At 31.7% G+C, this 26,233-nt stretch overlaps 1 protein-coding gene across 3 annotated transcripts; it reads right to left on the reverse strand.

The window, feature by feature from the left end:
* Nucleotides 1–12,028: 12,028 nt before the first annotated feature.
* LOC107415272 (F-box/LRR-repeat protein At5g02910) lies at nucleotides 12,029–17,245 on the reverse strand. Of its 3 annotated transcripts, none has more exons than XM_016023572.4 (4): nucleotides 16,767–17,245; nucleotides 14,012–15,198; nucleotides 13,012–13,179; nucleotides 12,029–12,512 (listed from the first exon to the last, which is right to left on the reverse strand). In XM_016023572.4, exons 2-4 carry the CDS (start codon nucleotides 15,152–15,154, stop codon nucleotides 12,141–12,143), a joined length of 1,683 nt encoding a protein of 560 aa, XP_015879058.1. In that variant the 5' UTR covers nucleotides 15,155–15,198; nucleotides 16,767–17,245; the 3' UTR covers nucleotides 12,029–12,140. The 3 variants fall into 3 exon arrangements, with proteins under 3 accessions (XP_015879058.1, XP_015879057.1, XP_015879059.1); XM_016023571.4 differs by having other exon boundaries at nucleotides 14,012–15,211; XM_016023573.4 differs by having other exon boundaries at nucleotides 14,012–15,218.
* Nucleotides 17,246–26,233: the final 8,988 nt, after the last annotated feature.

Below are 26,233 nucleotides of genomic sequence, written 5' to 3' on the forward strand. Positions count from 1 at the left end.
AGAACAATTTATTTGGAAAGCTAGTCAACTACTTTCCAAATCTAAAATTTGACTTTTATATTAGGAAATATTTTATTGTTTTTTGTTTTTATTTAATTATTTGCTGGAAAAATTAATTAAGAAAGGTTGAATTTTAATATTTCGTATTGTAAGTTAATTAATTCCTCTTTCAAAATTAAGGAATTAATTAATACAAATTAGAATAGAAAAATCGGCAAGTATCCTTTGTTAAAACCTTGTTGGCAGATTTTCATCTAGGGCTTTTGGGATTTGATTTTGTAACTCTAGCCCATTTAAAGGCTTTATTTTCTTAATAATAATAGATCAGCATTCATTCAGAAAATTACTTATAAGAGATATTTCTCTTCATTCTCTTAGAACACATAGAACACCAAATAGAGAACTAGTATTCTAGTTTTGACTTATCAATAGGACATTCCATAACCTGTTGTGGTGTCTTTAATATATACCAATGTTTCTAATCACAAGTTAATTAGGGTCAATGTAACCATTAGAATCTGAACTTAATTTTGATCAGGGCTCTTATTATACGGGTTTAGGAGCAAGTCGATTTAGGTTCGTATCATTTTGGTATCAGAGTCGAATTCTGTTCAGATTTGATCTATCTTATTTGCTTTGTTTTATTTTTGTATTATTCTGCAATTTTAACATTAGGTTAAGGTTGCTTCTGTCCATACACATTATGCATATTCAAAGAAAAAAAAAATCATTCTTCATTCACATAGCCGAATTAGGGTTTCCTTTAGCCAATTTTTTTTTTTGCTTTCTAGCTTGTTGGTTGGTTTTGCATATTAGTTTTTGATAATTTGGTTTATTGTTGATTTTTCTTTGCTGGTTTTAATTTTAATTATTTTCACTCATATATTCCCCAAAAAAAAAAAAGAGAGGGGAATTTTTTTTTAAGAAAAAACATATTGCATAAACCCTAAAAATTTGAAAATTGTTTTGCTGACACCTTAGGAAAGAAGAAGTATATATTAATATCAATCCAATTAAAGCTCTGATTATAATATATTAAAGGGAGTAAAAAGAAATTTAAGGCTTATAAAGGGTAGTAATTGTGATTTAATAAACAAAAGACTCTAATGCATCTTTATGCATCCTAACGACTCAAATCAGTTATTAGTGGAAAATAAAGTTTTAGATAGGCTTAGAAGACTCTAACTTAAACAAAGATAGTTTAAATCATGTTCTAAGTAATCTATTTACTTAGGATTTTGCCTCAAGTAATAATTAAGCAAGTTATAGAATTCAATTAATGAAAAAGTTCCATAATTCATGAAACTTTCTTTAAAACATAATATAAATAATTTGTTATTGATTATGTACTCAAAATTTATTGAAAGTAAAAATATGTGAATATAACTTTAGGCAATTAAGCATACACAAATAAAAAATAAAAAAGCCCACTATCTAAAAATCAATTTATTTTCAATCATAAGCTTATCATCAACTCATCAAAGTACTTAATAAAACAACACAAAGCAAACATTTTCCTTAGTTTTTCGATCATTATAGCCGGCTAAAACATTAACACACACTAAAAGTAAAAATATTTTTATTTTTTTCACAACTTTTATAAAATAAAAACCAAAACTAGCACACATAGAAACTAATAAAAACATTTAAAAGACAAGGTTTAAAAGATGCAAAGCATACTTTTCACTCCCACACCTAAAATGAACAGTGTCCTTATTGTAAAAAATATTAAATAATGTAAAAATAAGTAAAAGGTAAATAATAGTCCCCTTTGATGACATGGAATATATCTTGTATTATGAAAACTTGGAAAAACCTGCATGGTACATTTTCCCAACACACCATGCAGCCAAAATGAGGGGTATGTACTCATGCAAGTTGATGCACTTCATTGTATGTTCAATGCAGTTGTACTTTAAAAATCTACCCTAAGCCTCAAAATTCTAGAACTTGGCTTTTGCTATTTTATGTCTAAATATCTTAAAACCTTGCAAAAGCTAAAATAAAACACATCAAAACATCCTAAAAACAAATAAAATAAAAAGATAAATAAAAGATAAAGCAAGAAACTTAGGTTGCCTCCTAAGAGTGTTTATTTAAAGTCATTAGCTTGATGTCTTCCTTTTAAAATTAATTTGAATTATCAAAGTAGAGGCTAGTCTCAAACACTACACCATCATAATAGGGCTTCAATCGTTGCCCATTCACCTTAAAATTTTCATGTCTTAGTTTGGTGATTTCAATTGCTCCACCTAGAAAGATTTGCATAATCTCATATGGTCTACTCTATCTTGATCTTAATTTTGTCCAACATGAAAGTTCCTCTTTTCAATCTTCTTGTCATGCCATCTCTTTGTCTTCTCTCTAAATTTTTGCATTCTCAAAAGCATCCATCCTAAATTCTTTTAGCCCATCCAGTTTTAAATGCCTATTCTTACTTGTGAACCCTTGATCAAAATTAAGAAATTTGGTTTTCTATTATGCTTTATCCTCCAATTCCATGGGAAGATGACATTCTTTACCAAAAATTAACTTGTAAGGAGAAGTACCAATGGGGGTCTTATAGGCACTCTGGTATGCCCAAAGTACATCCTTTGGCTTTAAGCTCCAATCCTTCCTCAAAGCATTGACTGTCTTCTCCAAAATCTTCTTGATTTTCCTATTTGAAATTTCTACTTGCCCACTAGTTTTTAGGTGGTAAAGAGTTGCAATTTTATGTTTAACACCATATTTAGCAAGTAGGGATTGAAATTGTTTATTACAAAAATGAGTGTCATCATCACTAATGATTGCCTGCAGTGTACCAAATCTAGTAAAAATATTTTTTCTTTAAAAATTTCACTACAACCTGCATATTATTAGTAGGTAGTGCACTATCTTCAACCAATTTAGAAACACAATCCACGAAAACTAAAATATATTTATTACCATAAGAAGAAGGGAAAAGACCCATGAACACAATACTTTAAACATTGAACAATCCTACCTCAAGGATATTCTTCAAATGCAACTCATTCTTCCTTGACATCTTCTCGGTCCTTCGACATCCTTCACAACCTTGCACATAAATATTAATATCTTTAAACATAGATGGCCAATAGAATCCATAATTGAAAATTTTTACTATGGGTTTTCTAGTCCCAAAATGCCCCTCATTCTCATTAGAATGACAACTGTTAATAATGGACATAGTTTCTTCTTTATGAATACACCTTCTGATTACATCATCAGCAAATTTCCTAATTTTGTTAAGAAACATATGCTTTTCATATGGTTTTTCCAAACTAGGTAGCATAACATTAGTAATTAAATAATTCCAAACTAGGTACATCGACACACCATCAACTTTAAATATTATTTCAGAAACACTCTTATATGTCTGTTTCTTCTATTTCCTCACTCAATTCCAACAAAGACAAGTGATTGACTACTAGGTTTTCTACTATCTTTTTAATCCACAATTTCTAAAAGGACTCTTGAAGTAACAAAACCATCTAATTAACCTAGGTTTAGACTCTTTCTTACTAATGAGGTACTTAATTGTACTATGGTTGGTATGGACAATGGTTTTAAAACCTAACAAGTATACTTTAAACTTATCAAAAGCAAATACAATGGCACGCATCTCTTTCTCAATAGTAGCATAATTAAGTTAAGCAACATTTAAAGTTCTAGAAGCTTAGTAAATGACATGCAAATTTTTTTATCTTTCCTTTGTCCCAGAACAACCTGTATAACATAATCACCAGCATCATATATAATTTCAAAAGGTAAATTTCAATTCGTAGAATAGATAATGGGAGCACATATTAATTTTTCTTTCAAAAGATTAAAAATATGCATGCATTCATCATGAAATACAAAAGGAACATCTTTATTCAATAAGTTACAAAGAGGTTTAGTTATCTTGGAAAGATCTTTATAAATCTCCTACAAAAGCCAGCATCCCAAGAAAACTCTAATCTATTTTAGCTTTATGTACCTCAATTCCCTTTTTAGAAACCTTATGACCTAAAATTATGCCCTCTTGAACCATACAGTGGCATTTTTTTCTAATTAAGTACAAAATTAGTTTCTTTACATCTGAGGAGAAGTTTGGACAAATTATTCAAGCAAGAAGTAAATGAATCACCAAGAACACTAAAATCATCCATAAAAATTTCAATGATATCTTCTACCATGCCTGAAAATATGGACATCATACACATTTGAAAAGTCACAAATGCATTGCATAAACCAAAAAGAATCCTACTATGAGCAATATTTCCATAAGGACAAGCAAAAGTAGTATTTTCTTAACCATATACAGAACAATAATAATCTTTACCAGCTAAACTTTCTAACAATTGATCAATGAATGGCAAAGGAAAGTGGTTTTTTCTAGTGGCCTTATTAAGTTTCCTATGATTAGTTGATTTATGATCTTTATCTATAAGTATTTTGTACAAATAGATAGAGAGGCTAATATCCTTAACATCAGCTACAGTGAAACCTAAGGTAGTTTGTGTTCCTTTAAAACTTCTAAAAGTTTGGCTTCTTAGTCATCACTAAGGGTGGCCTCAAATCTAGAAAAGCATATTTTAAATAACTGGATAATGGCTTCAAATCTATTATAGGTGATTGCTACACATTTGGATTTTTCTAGGTCCACTTTCACCTAAATCCTCAAACTTTCAAACATAATCTACCTCACAAAGGTGGCTGTATCTATCATATTACACTCTTGTTTTTCCTTCCCTTCCCACGATCCAAATAACTCAATCAACCTTAAAGGATCTAAATTGGTTTCCTTTACCATAGCATTCACCAATTCATCACATACATTAACAAGGAAACGAGAAACTTCATCATCAAGATTAGCAAACTGAACAACATGTGGGATTTAAAACCTAACCTCCTCATTGAGTACTTTAAGGATTACTTTCCTTTGATGTACATCAACGAGGGCATGCCCGATTGCTAGAAATGGGCTTCCAAGAATGATTGCAATATTGTCATCTTACTTCATATCAAGTATCATAAAATTTTGTTGCAAACATGAACTTGCTTACGTTTACAAGTACATCCTCCAATATTCCCTTGGCCTCTTGATGCTCTAATCAGCCATTTGAAATCAAAACTTCCCCGGATCTTTTAACTTGGTGGAATCCTATGGTGTAACCTAGCACTACTTACCTCACTCAAAGCTATTAACTCATAATTCTCCTGCCTTCTCTTGTTTGACAATATGTCCTTCAAAAACCTAACATAGAAAGGCCTCTATTCTAAAGAGTCTATAAAAAGGCATATTTACAAGCAATTACTTAAATACATCAAGAAACTTCTTAAGTTGGTTGTCTAACTTGGCACTCTTAAACCTAGATGGAAAAGGTGGAAGTGGGGTCTTTCTTATAGGCTTGATTTGTCTCCTCAACTTTGTTATGCTTGTCTACAAGTTTGCCTAGATGAGGTGTAGCTTTAACTTTCTTACATGTCATGAAATGTACGTTGTCGGTTGAGACTTCATGGCATCAATTAAACCTTCATCTTTTCTCTTATCATCCTCATTATTTTCCACATATGATTTTAAGTTGTTATGTGTGGTTGAGTGTAATGTTGAGCCTATAGAGCTCTTCTTATCTTCGTCATCAATAATCACTATCCCTTTATCACTTTTCTTAGACCCGGCTACTTGTTTTCCACTCCTTAATGTAATGACTTAAACATGCTTCTTTGGGTTCTTCTCCACTTGGCTTAGCGAAGTTTATTGACTTCTTTAGAATTGAATTGCTAATTTACCTATTTGATTTTCTAAGCTTTTGATTGCAGCCATTTGGTTGTTGAGAATTTGATTATGGTTTGTCAATTATTAATTAGTTCTTCACATGAAAGACTTTGTATTTTTAGATAACTCTATTAAGGAATGTTCAAGTAAAGAAATTTGAGATTAAGATTAAGAAGAATTTTGATTTTGATTTTGATGTGAAGGTGGCAGGTTTTGGTAGGTTTGAAGTCGGAATTATTATCTTTAAAACACCTACTTGTCCTTGATTAGATCCTTACTGGCGCTGTTAGACCATAAAACATTAGGGTGGTTCTTCCATCCTAGATTATATGCATTACAATATGGATTGTTTTGTGGCTTTTGAAAGTTCCATACAAAATTAACATCCTCAAAAACAAAGGAATTTTCAACTTGGAAATCCACAATATTATGTTCTTAAGCACCATATAAATCACAAAATAAAAAATTATTACTAGATTTAATAGAATTCACCCATGTTTTACCAAATTGAGTGTTCAAGGTCTTCATGAATTGGTTTACAAGTTGAGCACCTAAGTAGTTAGTATCAACCTGTTTCATGGTCTTTACATAACTTGTTCCAATTGGTCTTTTCTCACTTGGATATTGGTAGTAATTATAGGTCTTCTCTTTCATTAATTCAATTGATTTAGATTGCCTTTTCTTCATAAAAGAACCTCCTACAGCTGCATCTGTCATTTGTTTATTACCATAATCTAAACCATTATAGAAAATTTGTACCTGCATCTATGTTAGAAATCTGTGGTGTAGGCATATCCTTGATAATTTGTTGAAACTCTCCCATGCATTATACAAAGACTATTAATCCCATTGACAATAATCATTTATATCACTTTTCAACTTCATAGTATTGGATGGAAGGAAGAATTTGCCTAGAAATTTTGCCTCTATTGTATCCCATATAGTGATACTACCTGTAGGTAAAGAATTCAACCAAATTTTTACCTTGTCTTTAGAAGACCAAGGAAAAAGTCTCAATCTAAAAGCATCATCAAAAACACCATTTTGCTAAGACATATCATACAATTGAAGACAACAAGAAATATGCAAATTAGGATATTCATAAGGAAAACCACTAAATTGAACATTATTAAGCAAAGAAGTAGTAGATGCTTCAACTTTAAAATTGTTTGCTTCAATGGGTGGCCTCCATATGCAAGACAAATAATTTTCTTAGGAAGGGAATACTCGCACATGGGTAAATTGTCTTCTCTTGGGGTGGCCATTGCACCCTCCTGAGTTCCTTGGTCTACTCATATCCAAGTACCCCTTACGGCTTGTTTTCTAGGTGCTGGTTTGTTCACCACTTTAACTTCACCTCAGAATTCTCGATCATCAACTGTAGCAACTTGACTTTGAGTCCTTGAAAGTGCTTTCTTTTCCTTTCTTTTTTTTGTTTCCTTAAAGTCGTTTCAAATATGCCAATATCGGTATTTAAGAGTAATTCCGAATCACTATGATTCATAAACAACACCTAATACCTAAAAAGAGAGAAAGGAAAATAAATTAAAAAATTTAACAAGAAAATAAAAACTAAAATTGTAACATTGCTAATTAATTCAACAAGTAAAATCAATTAGCAATAAAGAAAAACAAACAACACTAACTAGAAAATAAGTAAAAATAACTTGAGGAAATAATAAACCAAACAAAAAGAAAAGAATGAAAGATTAAACCTTAGTGTGCAGCTATGCAATCAATGTAAATTGTTGTAAAAATTGAAAATCCAACTAAAATAAGATAAAATTCATCTTATTCAACCAAACAATTGAAAAATAAAACAAATTAAAATAATAAAACCCCTAAGTATGCTAAACCCTAACCAAAGTTTAAAATTTCGATATCGGTGAAAATATTGAAAATTTAAAATATGAAAATTTCCATAAAAATATTGAAAAGTATCAAATATTGATAAAAATTTTAAAAAATAATGAAAATTTATTTTAAAGAATAAAAATTTTTGTTGAAATTTTAGCATTAGTTTATTCAATCAATCAATTGTCAAATATGATTATAAAAATTGGAAAAATATTGAATAGATATTATGTTACTCTTAGTCAATTTAATTTATAGTAAGCAATAACTATTATAAATAAATTATTATTAATAAAAAAATGCAAAAAAAAAGTATATATTTGATAAAATTGTTTATTAATTAAGATAAAACAATTACAATTATATTATATTTCATTAATATCATCTCAATATTTATAGAACTCTCAGGTAATTGAAATTTATTGGTATTTTTTCCGTTCTCATTTTGATATAGAAAAAATAAAAAGTAATTATTAAAAAATCTATCTCCTTGATAATTTTTCATGTTATTATTAATATGTTAATTATAAAGATTTTATATTAAATATAGTTATCCTTGATGTTTTGTATATTATATTTATCATATTTCTATTTTTATTTGTTTAATGTTATTAATTTAAATGTTATCATTGCAAGTTTTAAATAATATTGTATTTCCATATTATTATTTTATGTTATTATTTTCCATCCTTATATAATCAATTATTAACTTGTAATTATAAAATTATAATCAATTCTTCTTATACAAAATATGTAGCAAGTATATGTATATATTTTATCAATTAATAGAACTTATTAAGGTTATTGAATTTAATTCATTCCATTTTATTTATATCATTAAATACTTAAAAAGACAATCAAAAGCTAAAAATATCATCATTAAAATTAATTTGGTAAAATAATTTACTAAACATTAACAATATTTTTGAATTTTTTTATAAAAAATATTTTAAAAAATTTCATAGATATTTTTAATATTTTCATGGAAATCTCAAAAATTTAGGTGGAAATTTCTGAAATTTCAGAAATTTTTGTATTTTCGATGGATATTATAGATTTTTTAACAAAACTGTAAAGGATTTTATGTGAATATTTTAGTAGAAATTTCCGTAAAAATTTGGGTGAAATTTGAAAATTTTGGATAGATATTATTGAAATTCTATCCGTTTCTATTTGAAATGTAAAATTCCTTTCAACTCCTAAAAAAATTAAAATTTCGAGGAAATTTCAAAGAAAATTTCAATATTTAAAACCTTGCTCATAACCTAGACACCAAGAAATTAAAAACAAAATTTTGGCTTTAAGTACCACAAAACAAGCATTAAAATTCAAAGCAAGTTGGGCAATCAAGTAGGAATTAAAACCTTAGCATGCAACACTAAAACCGAAAAAAAAAATTGAAAATAAGAAAAACAATGTTGAAAGTAATACTAAACCCAATTTGAATTAATATTAACACATTAATCTCCGGCAACGATGCCAAAAACTTGATGTGTAAAATCAATTCGAAAATGCACGAATCATTTCAAATAATAAAAATAGAAAAATAGGGTTTTGGTACCAAATGAATTAAGAGTTAAGCACTAAAAATAATTATGTTTTGGTAATGTTTGAACTAATAACTAAGAAGACAATTGAAAATTAATTAAACTAAATTAAACAGAAGCAAGTAATTAAAACTAAATCAATTTTAGGTAAAAGAGTGAATTTAATAATTATGAATACTAAGGTATTTGAATTTACCACTAACTATTCAAATTTAATTACTTGAATATGTGAATTTAATTAACTAATAATTTTGTTAATCACATTTAATCACAAAATTAATCAAAAGTAGTTTCTACTCACAATTGATAATATTTACATAACCTAATTTATACTTCTGACCTATAAATTAATTCATGTAAATTTATTAATCATATATTAAGCAAATAATATGGCATTAGACATAACTTTTTTCCAATCAATTATTATTAACAAATTATATTACTAATTAAATAAAACTCAATATATATTAAAGTAATTAAATCTTCATTGTTAGTGCTACATTATAACCCTAGCTATGAAAATTAGTTGATGGCAAAAATAAATTTAACATCTGTAATTATTAAAAATAAGGTTCACAATTAAAAATTTAAGAGATTAGAATAAAAATCAAGTAAATCCACACTATGCCTTCTTCAAATTCTCCAATTAATCTTCTAAAGTTCTAAAGCTCTAAAACTTTAAAATCTTTAAAAGAACTTAATAAACTTCTAAAATTTGGTTTATTTCTATTCAAACCTCCTAAAAAACTTTCTAAACGTGTGTCTTTTCTTTCAATGAGATATGGGCTATATATACAAATTTCTCTTTTCGTTTTCAATGTGGGAACTTGCAAGATACATTTTTTAACCTACCAAAGAGTTGAACAAATTTCATGTGTAGAAGAAAACTTTTTGATATTACTTGCTCTTTAAATTTTTATTTTTTCTAATTCCTTCTAGAAATATTGTTAATTAGTATAATTTACCTTTAATATAGAATGTAATATAACACGTGCCTCATTAATAATAAATTAATTAATTATCACCATCTGTTCTCATCTTAACCCTTTAAGTGCCTTGATTTCCTATTTTGATCAATGATGGAGATTTAATTAGAATTTTTTTTTTTTTTGTAAATTTCAAACTTTAAATGACGATATCTTATTACTTGCATATATGAATTCGAAAATAATATGATTTTTGAAATTGTTAGATTATATTCATATGACATCTTACTTCCACAAGAAGTTATCAACAAAAATTTATAGAATCTTTAAAGATTCTTTTTGAAATCTTTAAGAATCTTTTTAATATTGGGTCCAATTGAGCTTTAAATCTTGGTCCTCATCGTAGTTCAACTAAAGAAATCAATTTTTATGGTTGTTTTTTTGAAATTTTTCTCTTCACCTACATTTAAAAAATACATAATTAAATATTTTTCCACAACAAATTAACAATACTAAGCTATAAATATGGTATAAAATTATCAATATTTTAAACCTAACAAATAAGAACTTGATTTTGAGTTTTCACATATTGAAAAACTTATCGAATACAAATTTGTATTTAATTTTCAAATTTTATAAACCCTCAGTTCAAGGTGTTAGAAAATTTTCATGGAAGATAATCAAGTGCACAAATATGAGGATTTTTCATGGATCTTGGGGCTAGGCATTCATAAAAGATGATGCACTAGACCGGTAGTCCACGAGTTCAAAAGTGGATTCAAAAGGCAGTTCTATGTACACATGCTTAGAGAACTGTATACAGCCCCAAATTATGAGAAATTATTAGCCAAAAAAAAAAAAAAAAAGTAGTTGCATAAATAATTCACTGGTGCTTCGGGATTCCTACTGGGTCTAACCATCTACCATATTGGTTAGCTATCAACATAGCATCAACAAATTTCTTTGAATCTCCTCTAAACAACAAAGTTCTAGATGATTCTATTTATCAATATATGTATATATGTATATATATATATATAGTCTATTTCTAATGTAGACGTCTGTATTTTTTTTTTTTTTTTTCATTCGAACTTCAGTATTGACGATGATTTTTTAAGAACCCATCATCAATACTATCGTATAGAGATGAATATTGACACTGATTTTTTCAAAAATCATAGTTAATATTATGTAGAATTTCTTTATAGATATATATATATATATATATATATGATTACAAAGCTTTAAAAATCTCCTCAAGCCTTATACTTTGGCTGGTGAGCTCATTGTACAGAAGCATCCGGTAACAGTAACAGACTCATGCCAATGGAAAAAGTTCCCAAGGCGTTTGAGTGCTTACGATATGCTGCTTATCACCAAAAACATTCTGTAAATATTTTGTAGTCTAAATTCCTCCATGTTGAATTTTTTTTAATAAATGCATCTTTAATTCGAAAATTTCACTAAAGCGCTTTTTCATGTCTCATTTTTGTTTCACTTTTAGGCCCTTTTGAATTCTTGCTTAAATTTGGGACCTTTACTATGGTTTAAAGTTAGCTTTGAAGTTGGGTTATCAAAAAATTCAACTTGAATTAGATCCAAACACAGTAGCTGCTTGGGTCAATGATGAAAATCACCCATGTTATGGTATCAACTTGAACCATAAACAGATCAGAAAGCTTTGTAATATTTATGTTAGTCGTTTACAGGAGTGTAACAAGTGGCTGATTTCCTTAAAGTCAGTCACCATTAAGGTGGAGGCTACGGTGTTGGAGGTTTTAGACTTTGTTTTGTTAGAGAGAGAGAAGATTCTAATGTGAGTCCGTTAATTTGAAAAACATATTTTAAATAACCACCAAAAAAATAAAAAATTAATAATAAATAAACAAATTAATAAAAGGGAGGGAAATAGATACTCTACACTTGAAACCAAAAAAAAAACATAAATATTTTCTGTACTTTGCAAATAGAGAAAGTCAAAAAGCACTTTGCAATGCCTTTGGAGTAAGTTGTAACTAAATAAAAAATTCAATGTCATATAAGGAAATGTCACCATGAGACCATAATATTCACATGTGGTGATGATCTTGGGAAACTATGTAACTTGTGAGAAATTTTTCGCAAACCTTCCACATCATAACCAGAAGAAACCCATTTACAGTTTCCATTCTTATTAGATGCTGTATAACAAACTTTTTTTGATACTAGAAATACCATTTTCTCCAAAACCCTCGAATTCCTGAGCAAAAACTCCGCTAGTGATAAAATTTGCCTCTGATTGCACATACGAGAACCAACAATCTTAACAATCTTAAGATCATGCAAGACCAAAGAATTCAAAATCTTTTCTAAATCTTTTGATGCCCAGGGGATGATTTTTTCCTCCTCAACTATGTAGGGTTGGAAGAAGTCTTCAGTGCACTGATTAAACAAAGAAAAGGAAAAAAAAATAATAATAATAATAAAGTAAAGAAAAAAAGGAGATCCAGGTCAATCCAATCCAATTAAATTCTAGTACATATAATAGCTAAAACTTATGCTCTTACTAAACCTAAATTTTGTGCCTAAATTCACTAATAATTTTAGCTAAATAGATTTAACCACAAATTTAAACCATGGCAAAAAAAGTTTTCTTATTGCAGTGCCAAACAAATCAAAAAGTTCAGGATCAAACACACCAGTTGCATTTAGCAAAAAATAGTTCCCTCAAAAAATCCTTTAATTGGTGCAATTGCTCAAGAAAAATGTATATAAAGATCAAAGAACATATAATTCTCTCCAAAAATATGTCTGTTTTGTAAAGACAATTAAAGATCTAAGTATTTTATTAAGGCAATTGGTGCTCCTCGCTTATAGTTATAATTGAAACACAAAAGATATGAAGGAAGAGATATGGGGCATACTTAAAAGAAAAACTTACAAAACAAGATGAAACGTCTATAGTTAATGCCTCCAGATGAGGAAAATTATGCAGCAGTGTTGCCATACCGAGTAGTTTTCGAGCTCTTATTCTCACTTTCAGCGTTAAATTTTTGCACTCAGACAGTGGAGAATGCAAACAATTCACTTTGAGGAACTTGGTAACAATCTTTACAAGACAAAAAGAAACATAATTAGTGTAAAATGACAAACTTTGAAAGATTATCAAAGCAAAATATTCAATATTAACAAGTTTCATCAAACTTTTACAACTTACTTTTAAAATGTTTTATCAACTACATAAATTTAATCAACACCAACGATTAAGAGAGTACCACATGGACAATTAGACATCCAATCCGTAATCACCACAACCCAATTGTAATAGTAGATGCAGCATGCCAGGTAGTAATTACCATCTAAGTTTGTATGAAAATCTTTTGTGATATAGCACTTTCAAATGTGATAATAAAAATTAAATAGAAAACAAAAGAGAGAAATTACATCATAAAAAAAATTAGAAAGATAAACCAAAACCAATCAGAGAAATTAATGCGTTGAAATAGAGGTGAAATAGAGGAGACAAAACAAACAAGAAAAATTAATGAAAATAGATGGAGAAAATAGAAAGATATTATAAATGTTAAATAGGCATTCCACACCTAAAGGTATAGAATGCCATTTCTACAAAGTTTTTTCAACCAATCTATAGAATGTTCATTTCCTTTCCACATTCATTCCATGAATCAAACATCAACCTACTAGTTTTCAAGCTTCACATTATCATTATGCTGCTATAATCAAAACATAAAAATAAATTACTAAATTTCAATTTCATATAGAATTAAAGTGAAATATGTTCAAGCATTATTGATCATCAAACCATTGAGCATGCCCGTCAATCATGTTTTTTAAGCAATATATTATACATATATAGAAAAAGAAAATTAAACAAATTTAATATAGAACATTAAGCAGAATGAAGCACTTATAAAACGAACCTGAAAACACCAAGAACCCAATGTGAGTTTCTTGACAAGCCGAACACCACTCAAGAGATCTCTCAACATGATTTGACTATCTCTGTAGTACGCAGCTGTATCATTGGCCAATTGAAAAACAAGATGAGCTTCAACAAGAGATGAAACATCAAGCAGTTGACATTTTCTCATGAAAAACCCTAAAATTTCCAGTTCCTTTATATTGGGAGCAAAGATTTCCAAGCCACCATATGCCAAGTTAATAGCATCGTCATTGATACTATTCCGAATCCAATTTTCTTCTATCACCAATTTCCTCAAACTTCCAGAGCTGATATCAATGCGGCTAAGGCCAATGCACCGATGAATCTCCAAAACTTCAAGTGCTGGACTTCCAGACATTACTTTCCAGATTACATCATCACTTAACTTGGTTTTATTAATAGATAAACTCTTGAGCATAGTCCAAGTAATAACTGGATGTGGGACAATATTACAATGTGACAGATACAACTTGGTTAAAGTTGAACATTCAAAGATATGGCTAGGCAGTGCATAATTATAGTTGAGGTTACAATCCTCCAAAAATTCATATAAAAGAAGAGAGAGCTCCTCAACCTCCAGCTTAGTGGCAAAAAGAGTCCATCTATCAAGAACTTCTTCGTCTAGATACAGTTTCTGACCATGACAAAACCCTTGGAAATCAAGTTGAAACTTGAAGATCTTGGAACACCTGTTAAGGGTTAGGGTTTTATCCACGAAGGAAACAAATTCATATACAGTTTTAAATGGTGTTCCACACAGGCTGAAGCTCAGAGAGGGTATGCAAGTCCACAGGGATTTCCATCTTTTTGATAAGATGCATGTTCTGATGGCTTCCATGGTAGGCAAGAAGGAAAGGACATGGAGAAGAAGATCCGCATCCAAAATGCTAAGTAGTTTGTCTTCTTCATTATTTATCAAATTCAACATCCTTAGTTTATCTTCTTCACTATTTACCAAACTCAATATCCTTTGGTGCTTTGATTCTCTATTACTTATTATCTCATCATCATCCCCTCCACGATTTTCTTTTGGGTTAGATTTATTTTTTCGCTTGAAGGCCTTTATGGATCTTACATAACAGCTTCCTTGGGTAACGCTGGAGGCACTAGTGTCATCCATGGACTTTTCAATATATATAGCTTTTCTAGCTCCTTTGCTTCCCTCTGTTAAAACACACTACAAACTAAAATACATAAAAAAGAAATAATAATAATAGCATTTATACTATAAATATATTGAAAAATCACATGCAAAAGGGTGTATCATTAGAAAAATATATGTTGCTTAGAAATTTATGAAAAATATTTGATTCCTTGCCAAAATACTAAACTTGACAAAAAACCGTGCATTAAAACATTGCAAGAAAGAAGCAAATAAAGGACTAGAACTTGTTAATTATGACCAAAATGCAAACCATAACCTCAAATTAATATAAAAAGTCTGAAAACCATCCAAGGTTAAAGATAATTTTAAGTTCAGAACAATAAATAATAACAGTAATTAATGTTTCACATGTGTTTTATAGCAGCAAAAACAATGTTTTAATGTGATCAGAACTCGTGCTTTGGTTTTATAGCACAAAAATAGAGTTTTAATGTGATCAGAACTTGTTCTTTGTTTTTTTCTACATGAACATGGTTTAGCGACATGAGCAAAAAATAAAGATTCTAAATAGAGTACTTATTCAAGGTTTTCAGCTTAATAAACTAATTATTAGGTGGCCTTCCTTCTTTAAAAACTTGCCATTTCTTTAAAACACATATGTTAATGGTTCAAGCCAAAAAGTCGCCACCCAAACAAGTATATCTATAAACTCAAAATCACCACCATCAAAGACGCCGTCACAACATGTAGATCAGTACTACAAAGTACCAATAACAACAACTAAACACACTAGAGATCCCAACATAGTTATTAAATGAGCAGTAACATGGTCAAAATATCAAGTGTATCATAAGTTACAACATCAAGGAAAATTTTAGCAAATAGTTCAACGATTGGTAAGTATTGTATTACAGCTTCTTGTAATGTAATACTTTTGCTTATCAAAAGTTGAAACATATTTTGTGGTTTTTAAAAGCGTATTTACACAAATTAATTTTTGTATTTATAAATTTTACCTTTATTCTTATGCACACATAATATCTGAAGTCTGATAAACTGTCCCATTTACTTTGACACAGTATTATTATTTGGTTTGTAGATGCTAGCTAGATCAACAACCATCTCAGTATCTTTGAACATCTTTGTTCTGTTAGATGTTAAAATTGATGGTAAGATGATGGCATATGCATAGAAAATCTACATGTATAATAATTTTATAGACTATAGTTATGAATCCCAAAACAGAATTTTGATTTCAGATACCAATCTTCTACTGAATGGTAGGAGCTAGATTAAGTAATGTTGTTACCATTTATTTATTTATTTATTATTATTATGTTAGATGTTAAATTTGATAGAAAAATGACATTATACATGCATAGAAAATCTACATGAACAATAATTCTATAGACTGTAGTTGTGAATCCCAAAACAGAATGTTGATTTCAGAAACCAATCTTCTACTGAATGGTATTATTTGCAATGAGCCAAAACTGTCAGATTTTATCTCTCTAAGTATTTTTTTCTTTCAAAACTAATTACAAACCAAAATATATATATATATATATACATATATGGAATAGGTAAAGTAAATATCTAAAAAGCCTAATAATAGTATTAATAATACCTATGGAAGTCCGGTTGCACAAAACAATCCAAAATCCACAATCTACAAATGCTCAATTCAGATGTTTGCTATTTTTATTCACTCTTGCAACCTGTAATAGAGAATTGCACATAGAAAAAAAATAAATAAATAAATAAATAAGATGTCGGTAAAGTCCAAAACCCTAAAGAGAAAAAAAGATTAAAAAAAACAAACAATTTGAAAGACGAAGAGAAGGAAATAGAGAAGAGAGAAGAAAGCTTATCTGGGACGTCCGTGGCCGCTGGTTCGCCGATGGGTTCAGCCTTAGTCGGTGGGAAAACACAGTAGAAGGGAATGGGGGGTAGAGAAAGAGGGGCAACAGTCACAGACCATCACGGTAAAAGAATGTGCGTCGTACGCCTAAGATTAAAAAGACCAGTAATAACAACCTGTATAAGTGGTGGGCACGCTGGTATTTTCAGGTTCCACGAAATTTGTACGTCACTTGTTTACTGTGCTCTTCTTACAAATAGAACTAGATGTCTGGGTGCGTGCCAAATCATCAATATAAACTGAATTTTAAATTTATTTATTTATTTGTTTATTATTATTATTATCATTATTATTATTATTTTTTAGCTGGTGAGATTCGAACCTCGTAGGTGGAATTCTAAATTGAATTGATGTATTGCGAAATACAATATTGTATATTTATTAATTTTGGCAGACTGCGTAACCGCCCGTTCAACGTTAACGGAGCGTTGGCACCATTATTAATGTAAAACCCAAGCAGAATTCAAATACTTTTTTTTTTTTTTTTTTCAATCTTTTTGGTAGAAAAAATTGGTTTGTAGTGTTGTGTGTGGGGGGGGGGGGCGGTGGTTTGAGAAAAACCTTAAAAACAAAGCACATAAACTTTATATATATATATATATTATTTTATATGATATTTGTTTACAGAGTTTGTATATAATTTATGTAACATATTTCTTTCTACAAAACAAATAAGTTTGACCCCTTCCTCTAATTTTTAGAAACTCTATTTTGGGGACTTGAATGGAACTTTGAGAGGAATTAAAGTATGGGTATTGAACGGAGCTTTCGATATGCTCAATTCTATATGGGTATTTATAGAATTCAAAATTGAGTGTTAAATTTTCATGAACCACTTTTAGCAATACTCTATTTTTTATTTTTTTTTATTTTGCTGAAACTGAGATTCTATTAAAATCCAAAAGGAAAGGACTGGCAAAAAACCAAACCCCGATTCAGGTGGTTACACCAATATCACTTTCCTGAAGCAAAACCAAAACAAGAGAAGAGGGCAGGGAATTGATGTTTAACTCCCCATAGAACCTATGCTGTTTTGCCCATTGACCTACTAGATGTGCAGATCTATTAGCCATTCTAGCAGTCCAAACAAAAGAAACATTAACAAACAAAGGAATCAAAAGGAAAACATTGTTAGCAATGTGCTTAGCTTTCTAACGAAGGTGATTTGTATCCTTGAAGGCTAAACTCTTAATCACAGTGAGAGCATCAGATTCTATGTAAACATTATTCCAACCGTAGCTTGATGCCACATGTGAGGCTTTCAAAATAGCTTCTGGTTCGGTCACCTCTGGAATAGGGATCTCTGACTTGAAAGTTCGAATGAGTAAAATTTCCCTTTTGTCATTCCAAGCTACCATAGCTAAGTTGCTTCCATTTTTGCTCACCGCTGTGTCAGTTTTAGCAATACTCAAACGCCTAGTCTATATATATAATGTGGTATCATCATTGCAAATATGCGGCATGAATGGCTATTGTTCCAAGCATCTACCTACAATAGTCAACAGACTATTACCATCCATAATAGTCATGAAGCTTGATAATATTTTTTCATCCAAATTAATTACATTTCACAAAATTTGTATCATTATAAGTTGGATTTTTGGAAAGGTAAGAAAATAAATATTTCACAGTTATAAATTTGATCAAATCCACAATGATGATTGTTGTGATTCTGTAACCATAAAAAATAAAAAATAAAAATAAAAATATAAAAATTTAGAAGAAAAAGATGTATTATCATTTATCTCTAGAAATCAATATAAAAAAAATCCTCTCAAACTCTCTCTCTAAAGTTTCTAAAAATTCTATGCTATGTATTATACAAGATTGAAAAATTTAGCACCTATTTACAGGCTTATAATATTGCCTTTTTTTACGAACTAATTGGCCACCAAATAAACTTGACCAAAAAGTATACTTAGATAGCAAGAAAGGGTTGGACTTTTGGAGTTAGTCTGGACTTCAGGATTCTACCCTTCCAACAATATTTCAAAATTGATAGTCACTTATCATCCATTCTAGTAATTTCTTTGTACAGCTTCAACTTTTTTTGTGTGACAACCTTTGTAAATATGTTTACTAGATTCTTCTTTGTATGAATCGTTACTAGTCTAAGTAGTTTATACTCTATCACATTTTGCTTCCAATGATAGTGAATATCACTATGTTTTAATAAGAAATGATACATTGAATTCTTGTTCAAATTCAGGGCACTCCACTGTCACAATATATCTTGTAATCCTTTTACTTGATACCCAGTTTATTGAGTAAATATTTAAACCATAACATTTCTTTATTGGCTTCCGCCGTAACAATATATTTTTCTTTAGATAAAAAGCTACACACTTCTATAATCTTGAACATCATGACACAGTTTCTCCAACAAAAATGTAAAGATAACTTAAATTAGATTTTCAAATTTTCTATTATTAAGGTCTCTAGCCATATCTACATTTATATAGTTTTCTAAAGCTAGAATACCTCCCTTATAACACAAGCATACCTTTCATATACCTTTAAAATACTTGAGAATCCACCTGAATATTCCCCAATGTTCCTTTTCAAGATTTAAAAGATATTTACACACTGTACCTATTGCATGAACAATGATTTATATGGTACATACCATTGCATACATCAAGTTTTTTAATGTTGAAGAATAAGGCACTCAGGCTATCTCCTCTATCTCTACATTAGATAAGGGGCACAATCTCTTGCTCAATCTAAAATGGTTTGCTAGTGGAATGTTAATTGGTTTGGCCTTATCCATTCTGAATCTTTTTATCACTTGTTTGACATATTTCTCCTAAGGGAGCCATAACATGTGATTCTTCCTATCTCAGGCTATTGCATTCCTAAGTTGAGCTCGTCATAAGTCCTTCATATCAAAAAACTTGAATAATTCCTTCTTCAGTTGACTATCCTTATTGCATCTTATATAACAATCAACATGTCGTTTACATATAGCAAAAATGCAATGAAGCTTCCATATGAAGATCCATGAATATATACACACTGGTCTAGGTCAGACTTCTATAGCCTTGACTCATCATAAAAAAGTCATACTTCTTTTACCACTGTCCAAATGCTTGCTTAAAGCTATACAAGGTCTTTATTAGTTTGCAAACAAGGTTCTCTTTCCTTAAAACCTTTTGAGTGCTCCATATAAATTTCCACAAGTAGATCACCATGAAGAAATGTTGTTTTCACATCCATTTACTTAGAATTAAGGTATAAACTAACAATTAGAATGAAAATAACTTGAATTGAAGTCATGCTTTATCATTAGTGAGAAAATCTCTTCAAAGTTAATTCCTTTCTTCTAAAGGAAACCTTTGACTTCCAAACAAGCTTTATGTTTTACCATCATTCCATAGCCGTCTTTCTTAAGATTGAACACCCATTTATTCTTTAGTATCTTCTATTCTATTAAAAGATCAACTAACTTATAAATCTAGTTTTTCTACAAAGATATCATCTTATCTTGCTTTGCTTGTAGCCATTTTTCTTTATTCTGATGGGATTTAGCTTCCTAGAAACTCTTTAACTCCCTTTCTTTAATAAGAAAAATATATTAAGATTTTGGATATCTCTTTTATGGAATCCAGCCTCATTCAAGCCTTTGGACTTGTAAACTGTTAGTTTCATAAGGTGTACTAGCATTCGATTACTATGATAGCCTTGTAGCTTTTAGTGAGAGAATTGAGTCTTTCTCTACTCAACATTATTTTCTCCCTTTTATTCTTCTTCTGGCAATTCTCTATGCACCTTGTTTCATCTATGATGGCTTGTGTTGGAGCTAGATTAGGAACAATATCATAGGCACTAGAACTAGAACCAAAAGACTTACATGAGCTTTTCAATGTCTTTTATTGTCTGGTTTTCAAGGAATACTACATTCCTACTTCTAATAATTTTTTGTGGCATTGGATTCCATAATTTATATTCGATTTCTTTATCTCCATATCCAATAAAGATGCATGGAGTAATCCTTATGTTGAGTTTATGAATGAGCTCCTTAGATACATTTGTAAAGGCCAAACATCTTAATATTCTTAAGTGAGAGAGAAGTGATTCTTACTAGACCTTTGTTAATCAAATAGCAGGCAGTACAAACAGTTTTTCCCTAGAATGGCTTAGGCAGCTTAGTCATATTGGTCATACTTTTGACCTTTTCCATGATTGTCTAATTTATTCTCTTGGCTACTCCATTATGTTGTGGGGTGCTGGGATTGTCTTCTCATGCTAAATATCTTGTCATCTATAGTAGTCATCAAGCTCTTTGGAAGTATACTTACCTCCATTATCTAGGTAGAGAGATTTTAGCTTCTTTCTTATTTCATGTTCTACCATGAAATGTAGCTATTTGAAGTGATATAAGGCTTGATCCTTCTACCTTTAGGAAATAAACCCATACTGATACGAACCTAGGACGACTTGCTCCTAAACTCGTATTATATTAGCCCGGATCTTAATTAAGTTCAAGTTCTAATGGAATTGACCTCAACCCCTAACCAACCTGTTGTTAGAAACCTTGGTATAATATAGACACCACAATAGGGGATGGAAAACCTATTGATAAGTCAAGCTAAAACAACCAATTCTCTAATGGTGTTTTAGGTGTTCTCAAAGAACAAAGAGATAATTAATCTCACAAATATTTTCACAATCCAATCAAAGTTGTCTTATTATTGAAAAATAAACCTTTAAATAGGCTTGAAAGAAACAAAATAAACCCTAAAAAATTAATTCAAAACCGAACTCCTATAGGAATTAGGAAACTTGACCGAATTCTAATATGTCCTAAACTAAGTTTCCTAAACTAAATTTTATTAATTAATTCCTTTATTTTGAATTAGGAATTAATTAATTGACAATGGAAATAATAAAATAAAAACCTTCCTAAAGTTATTTGTCCAGAAAATAAATAAATAAAAACTAAAAAGTAATGGTAGTTTCCTAAAACAAAAAGTAGAATAAAATTAGGAAACTATAATACTAGCTTTTTGACTAATTTGACTTTGACCAATCTTTAACCAAATTGAGCTCCAAATCAGCTTCAATATGCTTTGTAGGATGCCAAATAAGCTTGTTGTGAAGTTCCTCACGTTGCCCTTGCTTGGAAGTATGAGAAAAGGCTAATATAGTAAAATACAGTAAAGCCAGCAAGGAATACAGCAAATCCGTGTAACACCCCGTCCCAAATCGCACCGGAATCCGTGCACGTTGACCGAGGTTGACCGTTGACCGTTGACCGAAGGGGGTCAAAAGTTGACTTTTTGACTCGGTGAGAATTTTGAGTTGACTAGGGTACCGTGGCGAAGTGCACGATGCCACGAGTTCGTAGACTGGTAGCACGTCGAAAACGGAGCTACGGTTTGAAAGTTATGGACGAAACAAGTTGCGGTCCAAACTGTCCAAGGGATGTCGGAGTTGACTTTTTGTTTATGGGGAATTGAGCTTTGACTCATGCATGGTTGTGAAGTGCTCGTCGATACGAGTTCACAGACTAGCGGCACGCTCAAAACGGACATCCGGTTAAAAAGTTATGGACGTTTGAAGTTTACCGGATACCGTATTATTTTAATATTTTTTTTGGGTCGGTGAACAGTGAAACGCCACGTGTCAGTTTCTGATTGGTCCACGTGGAATGAACAGTGTCACGCAGGGTTTTAATTTTGAAAAACTCTCGGGGAAGAGAGAGAAAGAGAGAGAAGAGAGAGAAAGAGAGAGAGGAGAGAGAAAGAGAGAGAGAGGACCCGCCGGCCGCCGGCCATTTTCACGTTTTTCCGGCCTAGTTACTGTCCGAAGTTTGGCGGCGATTTTTCCCCTCCACCGCCGGCCACCGCGAATCGGCACTATTCCGGCCGATGTACAGTACACGCGCCATACACCCAGCATCCTCTCCTCAAGTCCGGCCTACCCACCAAAAATCACGGCCATCGGACCACCGACGCGCCGGGATCGGAGCGTTTTCCGGCGAGGGGTCGAAAATCTTCAAACGGTGATTTCTCCGCCGTCCGACCTCCGTTTTGCTCACCGTCGGTCCCGTTGGATTGCTCTCCTCACGATCTACAAATCTGCAAAATTTCACAGCAAACGGCCACCGTCGGAAATTACTGTTCCGGCGACGGTTGCCGGTGACGTGGCGGCCCGCCGGAAATTACTGTTCCGGCGAGTACCCCGAAAATTCCGGCCAGCTCCAGTCCGTAGTGTTCGACCTCCTGAACCCAAATCCGACTTCCGTTTCCACCAATTCGCGACGGTTTGGGAGAATTGCGGAGCCGAAACCCGAAAAGCTTCCCGATAAAATTCCGACCCCGTCGGGTACGATCATCGGAAATTAAGACCGGATCTGTGATTAGCATCACTCGAGCTTCGATTCGGTATATGATTCGTAAATTTTAGTTATCGTTTGTGTTTTGACCCCCCGGGTACCGGGTATTATTTACCCGAATAAAATATTAATTTATTTGACTGTCTGTGAATTTTGTTCTAGGAGCACCGGTGAGTCGTAGAATTGATCCCGTAGTGGATCATGGGTTAATTGCGTGCTCCAGGTGAGTGACCCACCTTCAAATTAATTTTGGGAATTTAATTGGTGAATATATAATGTGTGATTTAAATATTTGGAATTTAATTTCTATGTGCCAAATATTTATTTGAATTATTGTGGAATTATTTGTGAATTTATCGGATTTAAGAAAATGTGTATTTCACCAATTTATGCCATGTGGAATTATTTTATGGTTTTGAGGATTTTGAAATTGGTGTGGTTTTAATGGTAAATTGGGCACGATTCGATTTTCAAATATTTCAAGGAAAATATTTGGTTATGTTGGTGATTTCAATTTTTATGAAATATGCCCATAAAATATTATGGGATTTGATTATGATATTTCGAGAAATTATTTATGCTTGGAAAAAATGTGGATATTTGAATTGATGGATTTGGGAGTTGGTGGATTTGAAAATCATGGAATTTATGGCATTGATTACAAAGAAATTGTGGGAAAATTCCCGGTTCAAGCGGATGGATTATGCCCGCTATGCTTATGAAAAATGTGAAATTTGTTTTATGATTTAAATTTATGGATTTTATAATTTTTAGATGCACCGTGCACGTACTGGTGTTCTGATTATGTGATATGGTATATGTGATATGGTTAGTGTGCACACGGTTGTGATTAGCGCGCAGGTGGGTGTGAGTAGCGCGCGGTTGATATTATGAGGTTGTCCTGTGGATGCCATCGGAGAGGGCGGCCACCCCCCCATGGCCGGGACACCAGGTTAGCAGCGGCGCAGTGGGACGCCACGCGACCGTATGCCGGTTTCTTTCTATAACCTCCTGTCTGGCGGTACCTTGGGACGCTGGGTACTGTTGGCGCCACTGGTATATAGTGGGTGCATCAAATGATTTTCAGAACTGTGTTTTAAAAATAAAATGTTTGGAAACTGAATTGGAATTAAAAATATAATTGTTACCGCTTCTGGTATTTAATTGATGTCTTGGTTTTCGGGGAATATGGATAAAGGGTTTTGGTGAAATTGTTTTAAAAGGGGAACCTTTCCAACTGAGAGAATCTTAAGGGTTTTGAGAGAAAATATTATTTCCAAATAATTATCATTTATACTTATTACTGTGATATTATATGGTATAGTAGTAGGGTCGCTCACTGAGATGATTAGCATCTCACACTCTTAAATTCCGTTCCTCTAGGTACCAGGTTGTCGGTGTTCACTCGGAGCGGACTTGATCTTCCTCGCTGTTTTAGGTCGTGCTGTACCCTGTTTTTCTTTTATTGCAGTTGTAATATTTCTTTCATTCTTGTTGTATTTATTATGCACTGGATTACTGTATTTATTTTGAAGTGCTGCAAAAATTTGTGGAATCAATTTGTAGTATTGTGGGAGGAATAAGGGGATATTTTTAGAAGTGTGTTTTCAGTGCAGGTAGTTTGTGGTAAGTAAATCCCTTAGGGGAGGCTCTGCCGGATTTTCCGTTGGAGAGTTCGGTAGGGTTTCCCTGGGATCAGGGCTGTCTAGGGTTCCGGGGAAGGAATTCTGGACGGGTCCTGACAGTTGGTATCAGAGCTCTAGGTTCTAGTATTCCTAAGGGACTGTGCATTGTTGTGCATCCTATCCGTGTTTAATCTCTCGTTTTACCCGTGTGAAAGCGTTCTTTCTATTTGTCTCGAAGTAAATTCGTTGCCCGAGTTTGAATAACTCTAATCTTCGAGGGTGTCAATTAGGATCATCTAGCCTAACGGGAAATTCCTATGCCCTAGTCGATGGTCGAGGATGCCTTTTCTTTTTGAAGGTCAAGCTTATCATCGTGAATGGTATCCGTTTCGTTCATGGAGAAGAAGGATGATTGCCTAAGGATGTGTGTCGATCGATTTCAAGGCGTCAAATATTTTTTCGATCGTTTATCAAAAAATTAAATGCTTTTCAAAGTGGTATTTGAAATTAAAAGTGTTTTATTCAAGTATTTTTGGTTTTTGTTCGTACATGTATTTGTATGTTATATTGTGTAATATTATACTGCACCATATGGAGGCGGCGAACCAATGTGGTCCATGTAGAGCTAGCCCCATGATCATGTTGCCTACGAGCCCGGGGAATTGGACGGCCAATATAGGCAACCACCCTGGTTTGTATTGGTAGCAGAGTGTCGGCGACAGTTGGAATCATGGATTACGTAACATGTAGAAGGTGTTGTACGTACCTCCATTACAAGCGTGCATATTTTATTTTATGCTATGGATTTTAAGATATGATTTTCAATGTGGAGTTTTAACAATTGCCTATGCAAGTTAGGTATATTTGAAAAAATATATTTTATTATTTGTTTTATGTTATGGTTTTTCCAAGAGCGACTTAAGGGTTAAGTATCGCCAGTCGAGAATCCAAAGCAGGGTATCGTTGAGTTCAAAAAGGAGATCTTAAAGGAAGCACGCGATTCAAAGTATGCGATACACCCCAAGGGTACCAAGACGTATGGAATGCTCACTGGATGACATGGTGGTTTGGCACGATAAAGGAAGTTGCAAGATCCGAATAAAGGTACTTAGGTCATCGATAAGTAAAAGTAGGGAGATGTAAATATGGATTTCGTGCTTAAACTATCATTCACAAAGAGAAGGTACGACAGCGTTTAGAGAATCAAGCAA

This window comes from Ziziphus jujuba, chromosome 11, assembly GCF_031755915.1.
Source record: "Ziziphus jujuba cultivar Dongzao chromosome 11, ASM3175591v1".
Lineage (NCBI taxonomy): Eukaryota > Viridiplantae > Streptophyta > Magnoliopsida > Rosales > Rhamnaceae > Ziziphus > Ziziphus jujuba.